The 12067-nt window shown below is 37.3% G+C and overlaps 1 protein-coding gene across 1 annotated transcript in view; it reads left to right on the top strand.

Moving 5' to 3' along the window:
• The window catches only part of WNK3 (WNK lysine deficient protein kinase 3), a 105532-nt gene that overhangs the window by 69377 nt on the left and 24088 nt on the right, over positions 1-12067 (top strand). The window contains exons 11-15 of the mRNA XM_063294159.1: positions 1587-1728; positions 3002-3118; positions 6136-6291; positions 6390-6441; positions 10601-10735. Of these exons, the coding sequence (XP_063150229.1) occupies positions 1587-1728; positions 3002-3118; positions 6136-6291; positions 6390-6441; positions 10601-10735 (602 nt within the window). The remainder of the gene's footprint in view (positions 1-1586; positions 1729-3001; positions 3119-6135; positions 6292-6389; positions 6442-10600; positions 10736-12067) is intronic.

Here is a 12067-nt window from a genome sequence, read left to right as displayed (position 1 = left end):
AAAAATATAACTTGTGGATTCTCTTTACTGGAATAGTTTAAGCATTTTTAGAGTAGTGTGTGTGTCTTTAACGGTTCATTAAACACTATCTCTTTTAAGCCATTAAAAAATGTCTTGCTTGCTATGTCATTCAGTTCCAGTACCTGGCCACGCCTCTGACTGCCTGTGATATTGCAGAGTCAGCCCACACTGCTTTGTACATACCATTTCAGCAGCCATATAACAGCAATGGGCAGAACTAAAGCTACAACATCCCATTTGTGCAAATCCATATAGCTATGCCCTCCCTATCCCATATAGATATATGCTTCCTCTCCTCATGTTCGTTTCCCTTTGTTAGAGCACAGCACAAAAGTATAACAAGGTGCCGTTGAAGAAAGTTCTAGTTATCCTGTTCCCTAGGTTGGAATGTAGTGGGAGAGTGGGAGGATGTGTAGATATGCCTGAATGTGTTTTGTATCTGGGTGAATTGTATAGCTATGGATTTGGCCTTGCCATCACTCTGTCACTCACATGGCCCCGACTCCCCCTATCCCAAGATTAAGCGCTGTAACCTATATCTTATGAATGAATGATTGCAGTGAGGACTTTGTGACTCACAGTGAAATAGATTAAAAACAATATATTTTAATCCAATTTTAATTTAAATCACATATCCTTTAAAGTTGTAAATACAAAGTATACCTAAAAGAATGATTAGATTAATCTGATAGCAATTACACTTTTCTGCAAAATAGAATCAGTGCCCCTAGCAGATCCACTTTGCTGGATCCAGCTTCTGTTTCACTGGCAAGAGTGTTCCCTGAGAGGAATTGTGGTGTTGAAATAGAAGGAAAAAATCTTTGTCAATTACTCCCCAAGGAAGATTATTCATGTCCCACTGCCATTGAAAGTGCTTCTCTGGATTGGAAGTTTTCCACAGGTAGAAGGTGCCTTTCCATGCTTAGAAAGAATTCCCTATGTCCAAACTGCTGAGTTAAGGATACTTTTTAATACAAATAAAAACCAATTTGGCTGTTTTTCAAATATAATAATTTATACTATTCCTTTGTCAAAAGCATTTTTGTCCAGTTTTCACCTTAGATTATCAGCCATCTATAAAGAAGCATAAACAGGGTTGTGGGGGAAATAGGAGGAAGGAGGAATATTAGGTATGTTAGCCTCCTTGAGTTATTTATAAAAATAATAAAGGCAGGATAGTAAGTAAGCAAGTAAATAAAAAAATAAATCTACTCCCCCAAAATACACTGTATCATACAATACAGTACATACCCTGTACATAAGGCACTTTAAAATAAGCCAGCCACAGGCATTTCATTTTTAACCAGTGATGGTAGCGTAATGAAAAAAAATAAAGGTGTTCAGCATGAGCAATGATGGCTGTTTTTATCATTTTAAAGTTGCTTAACAAGTAGTGCCTGCTATAGTCTTTATTTTATCCTTTCAATATTTATTGGTTTGGCTCTGATTTAAGCTATGGGTATATTGAAAATTAAGTTTTGCACTTATAAATGCTTAGAAAATGCAGGAGGCAAGGGCATGCCTGTCTCCTGAAGTCTCTGTTTCCTTTCTTTCCTTTTGTTTAGCCTAGTTCCAGACCTTCCGAAGGAAGGTGCGACTGGCTCTGACCTTCCATGTGGAAATGGCAAGCAAGACAAGAGCAAACAGAGAAGGACCTCCTGTGCCCGACCAGAGAAGGGAACCAAATTTCAGCTCACTGTGCTGCAGGTTTGTATGTTTTGAAGCTAGAGGCCTTTAAATGGGGGTATACAACCTGGTGGGTTTCCTGCCTCCTCTGCCTTTCTTTTTTTAACAAAGAAGTTACTGAAGTTAGCATGCTGCAAAGTGAAGCATCAGCAAGTAACATCACTTTTATTGAGAAGAATGCCTCTGGGCTTCACGTAACACTTACAGGAATTCTTAGGAAATAAAAGTGGTGAGCAACTGCACCCCAGTACTTTGCTTGGAATGTGCTTAGAATAAAAATCAAAGGTAAGCTGGGGTAGTAGAAAGCAACCTTATCTGATAAGTAGGTGTTTTATGGCTGGCCATTCTACAGTAGTGCCCAATTTATAGGTAGGCGAAATCCTCCCATAATCACTATTTTCTGAGAGTGCTCATGATATGCTGTCAAAATTGCAAATCATTTACTAGCCCCAAAATGTTGCCTGCCCCTGGAGAACAGGATGTAGAAGAGAAACAGGTTTAAATAAGAGCATATCTTTAAATCTTGTGACAACATCAACTTTACAGATTGTTTACCTAAGCTTTAGTGCTACTGTTTTTACAATTCTGCTTGCTGTTTGCAGTTAAAACAGTAATTTAATGTTGCCATATATTCAATAATGTGGGTGCCACACATTGACTGTATTAAGCAGTGACCAGTTTTAATTGGGTCACAGTTGGCTGAGTTCATACACTACACTAAGGCAGGAGCCATGTTTTGTAAACCACAGTGCTTGGGTTCACCCATTGCTAAGCAAAAACAATACAAACCCCATTATGCCTTATTGCTGTTAGTGAATTATTTTCTCTGATTCTGTCAGGAACCAGTACTTTGGTTCAATCACTTCTAATTCAGTATTTTGGATGTGTGTGAACATTTGCATTGCAGGATGCAAATAGCTAGAGGAGAACCCAGCTAGTTTCCCTCTCCTGACTGAACACTTCAGTCAGTAGAAGAAGCAGTCCCCTATAATTCCTAAATCTTTCCTGGAGGTTGGATTTCCCATCTACTGATGATAAATGCCAGAGAAATATATTTATTATAATTGTAATGATATAGACTGTAATCAGACATTTAAACAAGAGTTATTGACAAGATTGAGCCCTTCCACAGTTAATTAATAGTGCTTTGTTGTTGAACTGGTGATGTAATTTTGTGGGACTGGTGGCAAACTCAGCAAGCATAAGTTATCTTTTTTCTAGGTATTTGTGAAAAAAAAAGATGTATTCTGCCTCTGTCTAATAGCACAATGTCTTTTTTTTTTCCTTCAATCAGGTATCAACATCTGGAGACAATACTGTTGAGTGTCAGCTTGAAACGCATAACAACAAGATGGTTACATTTAAATTTGATGTTGATGGAGATGCACCAGAGGACATAGCTGATTACATGGCAAGTTACATATGCCCTGCTTCAAAACAGACAGTTCTAATCGAAATTATTCAACCCCTATTGCAAATCAGGTTGATTGTCAAAATGTACAGACTTTCAGCTGTTTGCAATGAACAAATCAAACAAAAGCAATTGAAATAGCTCAACACATCGAATGCTTCTAGTGCTGTCCCCAAAGTCAACTGAAAATGCAACTTAAAATGACTTCTCCAGTCTCAAAATTATTCAACCCTTTCATGGCAAGCATCTTCAGTACTTAGTAGAGCACTCTTTTGCTGTTATGACCTGCTGCAAACGAGATGCATAGCCAGACACCAGCCTCTGGCAGCATTCCTGAGGAATCTTAGCCCATTCTTCATGAGCAATTACCTCCAGTTCAGTAATTCTTGGGTTTGCATGCTGCAACTGCCTTCTTCAATTCCCACCAGAGATTTTCTACGGGGTTCAAGTCAGGTGACTATGATGGGCACTGTAGAATCTTCCAGGGCTACTTCTGCATCCAAGCCTTAGTGGAATTTGAAGTATGCTTGGGATCATTGTCCTGTTGGAAGGTCCAATGACGCCCAAGCTCCAGCTTCCTTACAGATGGCATGACGTTTTCTCCTAGGATTTTCTGATACTTCAAAGAATCCATCTTGCCGTCCACCGCTGCAGGTTTCCAGTGCCAGAGCATGCAAAGCAGCCCCAGAGCATCTTTGTGCCACCACCATGCTTAACTGTAGGCAGAGTGTTCTTTTCAGTATATGCTTCATTCTTCTTCCTCCAGACATACCGCTGATCCATTGGGCCGAAAAGTTCCAGTTTTGTTTCATGGCTCCGCAGAACAGAATCCCAAAACTTCTGTGGCCTATTTATATGATTTTGAGCATATTGGAGCCAACTTTTCTTGTGCTTTTGGGTCAGCAGTGGTGTACGTCTTGGAGTTCTGGCATGGAAACCTGTGTTTAGTATGCGCCTTACTGTGCTCACTGAAACCTCAGAGTGCCTGTTGCCACCAAGTCTTGCTGCAGGTCTTTTGCAGTCACTCGAGGGTTTCTCTCAATCTGCCTTCTCAGAAATCTGGTTGCAGCCTTGACAGCTTCCTTTTTCTGCCCCATCCAGGTAGTGTGACCACTGTTCCTTTAACTTTGAACTCGCAAACTATGCTTCCAACGGTGTCTCTAGGAACATTCAGTGCCTTCGCTATCTTTTTGTATCCTGTTCCTTGTTTGTGAAGGGCAATGATCTCTTCTCTTACCTTTTCAGACCATTCTTTTGACTTAGCCATACTGTATCTCTAACATGCAGTCAAACGTGACACTCAACAAACCCCCAGCCAGTTCAGGTATTTCATGTGTTCCAGCTCAAGCACACCTGGTGCAACTACTGAAGCCCTTAGGTGTGCTTGAGACAACACCTGTTTTGCATACTGTATGTGTGCTGTTGTGACGGATTCTATTCAGGGGGTTGAATAATTTTGAGACTGGAGAAGTCATTTTAAGTTGCATTTTCAGTTGACTTTGGGGACAGCACTAGAAGCATTCGATGTGTTGAGCTATTTCAATTGCTTTTGTTTGATTTGTTCATTGCAAACAGCTGAAAGTCTGTACATTTTGACAATCAACCTGATTTGCAATGGGGGTTGAATAATTTCGATTACAACTGTACTTCTTTACTAGCAGCATTCAAACTTTTAAAAATTATCTAGATGCTGTATAGTTCAAGTGCAAGTACCCTGCTTATTCATAATATTTTTCAAGTTGTATGGAACCCCCAAGGCCAAATCTTAGATTTGCAGTTCATATGCCTTTATTTTATTTATTTGAGAATTAATGTTGATATTGGTTTTGGGGCAAGAGTATAAAAATGGAGAGGATTGAGGGCTGTTAGAAGAATATCTGAGAACAAAGGATGGAAATATATGGCTGCACTTACTTTCCCAAACACGTTACTTTTGGAAACATCACATGTAAGACTCTCAGGATATTTTAAAAAATCTTTGTAAGTCATTTGAGTTACTCTCCTAAAAGTTGTTAGCTTCCTTTAGACTACTGGGGTAGGGGCAGGAGGAGAGGAGAAACATTGGAGTAATGTTTCAAGGAGTGATCTACATTTAAATTAATGGAAGGAGACTCTGAAACCATATACATGCCGTATTTGGAAGCAAACTTTGCATCATCGACCTATATTTATTTTATTAGAAGTTACTTCATCGCATGGGACGCACTTTCAGGTGAGCGTTCATGGAATTGTATCCTTCACGTCATACTACAGAATTACTAATCTAACTTACCGATCTCTTGTGAGGAAATGGTATGAGGGATATAGCTGCAAAATAGATAAAGAACCTGTTACATCAGGGACAGGCCAGTGAGTGCATTTGAAATTTTGAGAACGCTAAGGGGATACTCACAAAATCGCCAATATGGAGGGCAAGGCTAATTACAAAGCATCCCTTCATCAGGAGACAAGTCGGTGCTGCTGCTCATCATAACTGCAGCCCCTTGGATGTTACCTACATTTGCATTCCCTTTCATTCTTTCCTGGGTAGGTACACAGGCTTCCAAAGAAAGCATTGGGCTTTACTCTAAAAATGCCTTTGTGGTGCCCAGGGGCATTTGTATAAATAAAAAATTATATCCAAGATTAGTACTTTGCTTTGCAGGAAAAAAATAAAAAATCAGATGGATATGAGGCCAACAATATTCCTATTTCAAAAAGCTGAGATTTTTCCACTAGTACAAAATGTGGTAGAAGAATTGTACATTGGCATCATGTGAGAAGAGGAACAAAAATTAGCATTATTGGGGGGGAAATGAAACTTCAGTAAGTTTTTTAAAATACTTTTTCAAAATTATTTTTTTTTTCAAAGTATTTTGTAATAACTGTGAATACTTGGAATGTGAATATTTAAGGGGGAGAAATCTAATTTTCTACAGCCTGTTGGAATAGGGGATAGCCAGAATTTGAAGAGCAATAGTGAGGTCTGCATCTGTATTTTTTATCCTGTGCCCCCTCTTTCCCTTTCCCACTTACAGGTTGAAGATAATTTTGTATTGGAAAATGAGAAGGATAAATTTGTGGATGAACTGAGGGTTATTGTTTGCCAGGCTCAGGACATCATTTGTAGTCTTCCTATTGAAGAGCGAGCCTCTGGCATGGAATCTGCTCCTTCTGATCCAACCAACTGCCAAGTAAGTTCAGCTTCTTGAGTGATGCCAGTTTTCTGGAAAGATGTGTATTTATATTGGGAAACTCCCTTTTTATATTTATCTGTTCATTTTTAATTCAGACAGGATCTTCTGAACAAGTTCAGATAAACCCAGCATCTGCTCAAACTGGCAGTAAGTAACTATTTTAAAACATTTAACCCTGCAGGACCAAAACAACACTCTGAAACCCACAAGAATAAAAATACCCTCATTTAAATATGACAACCATGGAATTTTTGGCAAAGTTCTATTCTCAGCTCATTTCACTTTTGTCCTTTCAATCCCTGTATGATAGTTTACCCTTTGAGGGGTGTCCTTTTTATGACTTTTTACTGCAAATAGTTAACTCTCTGCAGCAGTCCTGATGATTTTAGTGGCATATTCTAAAGATTTTAATGATGTGATCATAGGTTGAAGCTAGGCATAATGGTAAATAATGAACATTGCTAAATTGGCATTAATTCTGGAGTTGGCTTGGTGGATCTTTAAGAAAATTAAGAAATGTTAGAAAACTAGAAGCCATTTTTTTTTTTTAAATCCTGATTGATGATGATGTGGTAACAGGTTGCCTCATAGATATGTGAGTTGCATTCACTACCAACTCAGTATCCACACACATACACCCAAACTGCTTAAAGTGAGAAAGAATGTAATGAATGTAAAATGTATGAAAACATTTACAACAAGCTGAATTGACCCTGAGTGGCGACAGGGGGAAGAATCAGTCAGGAACCAGTGGCCCAGTAAACCAAGTTCTTTATATTCACTGACCGTATCTCAAACATAGTATAGCTAGTATGCTGACCTAATAAGAAGGGATAAACAATAGTAACTAGATTTATCCTAAAAAGAGAAACTCTTAGACTAACTCAGTTTGAATGAGCACTGAAGTGTGTCATACAGAACCAAATTTAGGTACTCCTTCATTTTCTCCTATGTGATAATAAAAAAGAAAGAATTCAGAACTTAGTTTCACTTTAGTAGATTTCTGACTTGGTAGTGCAAACCAGGAATTGTGTTTTATAATAAATTAGCCAGTTGCTAAATGGGTCACAAAAATCTTCCCAAAGTTGAAGCTTTGACAGGTCTATGTTACAGTTTTTTAAAATTTATATTAATTAAATATTTTCATTGTTTAAAAATACTGTACTCATTCTGAATCACAGTTTCTGGTTTGTACACAACCAGAAGAAAGGAATTTACTGAAGTGATGCTTGTCTTCCGGATGAAGGTGCAGTGCCCAAGATGAGCCCCCTGTTGATCACATGAACCCAGGGCTTGCAGTTGCAAGCAGTTTCAGTACACAGCTGTGCTCCTGGTGATATATTCATGGATGGGGTAATATCCTTTCAAGATAACATATGCCACTTCATAAACAGCTTTCTATTGCTGCCTTGTTCTTGAAAGGTAATCTGTATTCCCATTGTAGATTCTTAGGTATCCCTTTTTCTTAGCTTCTGGGATTCTATTGTAGCAGCCTGCTTGGCATAATTAGGTAAAGGAGCCTAAATGCAGAATTGCCATCATGCCAACTTTAGGAATTTGGAAGGCAGTGGAGAGTTATTGTCATGGTGAGCACATACATTTGTTAAGAGGGAGAAGGAATCTGTGTTAAGGCATGAAATCCACGGGGATGGGTCAAGTCATTCAGTTACTGATCAGCAAGCTAGCACTAATTGGGTGACATTTTTCCTTGATAAACTGTTGGGCAAGTGCTGAATGGCTTATTGTTTTCTGCAAGCTGAGGGCTCTCAAGCATATAAATATATCATTTGTATCTGAAAATAGTCAAAACAGTCCAGGTAGGCTGATCTTTTGGAAGACCCCTGAATTCTGGTTTATTCCTTGGCTGCTCAGGAAGAAGAGAGCAAGATGGAGACTATGAAATTTGATGCTTCATGTGAGCATCTCTTTGCCCATCCACATAATACTAAATCATGCTTCTGTTTATTTTATTTTATTTTAATATTTAATATTTCTTTTTATGCTTTGTAACCCAACATAGAATCTGCTGATTAGCGAGCAACCTAGAAAAATAAAATAAAATAAATAAAATAAAATAGCATTATATACAAATTAGCTGTTAGCCAGTGGTGTGGTTTCAGATAACCAAGAACCTGTCCAATTTACACTTTTATTTTTGAATAGAATATAAAAAAAATGTGAGTTTAAGCAATATAATATATACATGATGCTATTAATTGTGAAATAGTGCTTGTACTTTTAAAACACTAGGTATCTCTTGCCTGAAATATAGAAGTAATAGTTGAGAGAGGAATGAACATGGATTTTCTTTTAACGAAAGTTGAAATAGGAATGTGAACTGTTCATTGTCATCCGTTATATGATACAAAATCAGTCAGTTTCAAAGATGATTGATTTCATAATTTTATTTCAACAGTTGCATTAACAGAACAACGCCAGTTTTATTATTGTTCTCAAACTAGGCATTTGTTTTTGATTTTGTAATTTCAACTAACTCTAACATGCATGTCTTTTAGGTCCCTGGAGGACCGGAATGCTTATGACTCTGGCCAGAATCCAAAGATCTATAACACTAGTCTCATGCATTTATGGTAGTCTGCCCCAACTTGGTTTTCTCTAGAGCTATTAGGCACTGCCTACAGTCCTTTTGGATTGAGGTGGCCAGTAAATCCACTAAATAAATATCAGGATACAACTTGCAGAATTTCCAGCTGTGCTGGCTGGTAGTTTTGGGAGTTAGAACTAGCAAGTTGGGGAAGACTGAGTTGAGGGGTATTGGATGTGTTTCTAAAACAGAAGTCTTCCTTACCATATGTGAAGACAATTGTAAAACATATGGAGTTTCAAAAGCAGATTGTGACCGTTACTTAGTTTCTTTAAACCTTGGTGGAGCCTGATAAAACTCTTTGGATCCTAACCCTGCAGTCTATGCTGTGAGAAAAAGTTGCAGATCTATATCTGGGATAAGCAATTAATGATATCAGTATGAATTTTGAATGATAAAAGTGTGTCACATCAGCCAGAAATGTATCAGAGAGCCTTCTCTTGAGAAAGAATAAAATACTGAATTAAAAAGAAATCTGTTGAATTTGCTAGTAATCCTACTATTTTACTGATTACGTTTTAGATATATTTTCTTGCTTGACAATATGAGTTTCTTTCCATGGAAGTTAAACTTGTGGTTACTGCCTGATACTTCAGCAGTTCTATTGACTGTTTCAGTTGAAATGAAATAATAGTACAAATGAATCAATTAATTAATTAATTAATACAAAATAGTTCTGTTGAAGCAGAATCAATGTCATGTGCCAGTATGTTAATTTAATGAAGACAAGTGAGGGACAGGCGTGTTACATAATCCAAATTCCATAGAATAAATGTGTGTGCAACCTGTGACAAATATGGTGGAAATATGGCCTGAGAAGCTTTTACTAACGAGCATCCTTAAATCTAGGCTTTGGGATAGGGCAGTATCAAGCCCCTGTAGAATTTTATCCAATTAAGTATCCTCTTTCTTCCAGATGTGCACAATCTTTGTTCTCGTTGTTATATTGTTTTCTTGCTGTTAATGTTGTAAACCACCCAGAGTTAGTTTCTTATGGAGTTAGGCAGCCTCTAAATTGAATTAATTAATTAACTAACAAATTAACAATGAATAAACAAGTGTGTGTATGTGTTGTCAGCCAGAAGATGAATAGGGACAGTTTTGAATAATTAACTTATAAGGGAAGGGAAGAAAGCAGGAAAGGTTTTTCTATTTCATTAGTGGCTACTAAAGGAACACTACTTTCATATTTTAAAATGCATCTAAATAATGTTTAAAAAAAAACATGAAGGCAGAAAGTTCACCCTTCACACAGCGTCAGACTGAGTATGTAGTCAGACATACGCGCTTCAGAGTTCCCTTACGTCTATTACCTATTAAGTATATTAATTGCCTAACACAAGTATCTTGATTAGTTAGATTACAGCGATCCAGACTTGAAGGGGAAAAATCAAAGTTTGTATCTTTTTGACTCCTTAAATAACACACAGCTTTTCTTAGGCTCTTGCAACATCAGCCATGCAAATTTAGAAACAATACAGCTCCTTCCATGTGCTATTGTCAACAAGTGTGACATGAGCACTCATGCACGTTATAGATCAGCTTTTCCCCTTCAAATCCAGATCTCTACGTAGCCCTACTGATTACCGTATCATGTTGCTTCTAAGATTTCTTTTTGGAATAGCAGTGCTGTTCTTGTAATCATGTGTATATAAACAATGAAATGATCTCCCCTTCTTACCTTTCTCTCTCTCCTTTTAGGTGATGCTGCTCCCCAGTCATCCCCTGTTGGTCGCTGGAGGTTTTGCATCAATCAGACGATAAAGAACAGAGAATCCCAGGCAGCTTGTACCCCGCTACTATCAATGACAAGTGTTCAAGGATGTCAGACAACAGGTGAACATACGGTTTAAAAGATATGGCAGATTTTTCTCTGGGGTAGTATATTATCTGGGTGATTTTGTAATTGGGCTCTGCTTAAATAAGAGTGGCTCAAGGATGGAATTACAAAATATCAGGTGAATTCTTTAATGCTGCCCATTTTGAGAATCCCTCCCTTTCCACTGTTACTGCATTTACTTGAAAGGAAGGCAATCTGAATTTGAGACCATGTCCCATGCCCCGGAAGATTAAACAGACATACAAAAAAACTTATTTGCCCCATGATCATATTCCCATTTTGAAAGAAAATTGTTTTGGAAAAAAAATAGTAAAATATTTTTCCTATGAAGATATCAGTCTACTTCTACTTTTAGGGATAGCCATTCCAGTTAATGATTGCTTGCTATTTGAGATCCCAGTCTCTTACTCTATGCTAAAGAGATTGTGCTCATGTTTTGTGTGATGGTTTTCCATTTTTCTGTATCTTGTTGGAAATTTTGTACCATTCTTCTCAGTCATTCTTAAAAACATGGTGTTTATTTGTTTGAGGGCTTACTGCTTCATGCATAATAATTATGATAACAGAATTAACTTTGCCATTTTTCCCCTTAGATTAGTCTGGTGATGGATATTCATAAAAAAGAATGACAGCACAAACTATAGAAAATCAGCTTTAATACCTGCAGCAAATCTTCATGTTTTAATTGAGAAAACAGCACAGTCAGCTTCATACATACTCGGTTCAATAGTGAATTTGTATCATACCACCCCCCGTGAAGAAAACTAATGATTCATTGGGATTAGGGTTGGACAAGAAATAAATATATCTCTTTCTTATATTAATTAACATTTAACCTACATATTAAATAAAACAATGAACATTCTACCTTAGAAAGTAAAATGATTTCATTGGAAATAAGTAAAAAAAAAGTATTGATTTGCCCAGATGTTAAGTGTTATTGATCATATTATCTTGGTTTTTTTCCTCTCCCCAACCCATTCTTTTATCTTTTAGTTTGCTCTTTTTAATTATTTTTAATCAAAACTTCTTAATGAGGCTTACCTCAAAAAGAGGTATATAAACATTTTAAATGTATATAAAAAAATCGATTTTATCACCTCAGTCCAAGTTTTCATTATCTCATTGTTTCTCTCTGTGCTTTTTCTGTGCTATTTTTTAGCCTAGCCTTTCCCAACCTGGTGCCCTTAAATATGTCTGGGAATTTTTGTTGCAACATATCTAGAGGATACCAGTTCTGATCAGGATCTTCTGTTTCAGATCGATAGGGCTTAATTTCCTAAGCAGCTCTGAAAACCGTGGCATCTGGGTTTTTAAAACCATCTCCT

Source organism: Candoia aspera, chromosome 2 (genome assembly GCF_035149785.1).
Source record: "Candoia aspera isolate rCanAsp1 chromosome 2, rCanAsp1.hap2, whole genome shotgun sequence".
NCBI lineage: Eukaryota > Metazoa > Chordata > Lepidosauria > Squamata > Boidae > Candoia > Candoia aspera.
This window is presented reverse-complemented; position numbering and strand designations above follow the sequence as displayed.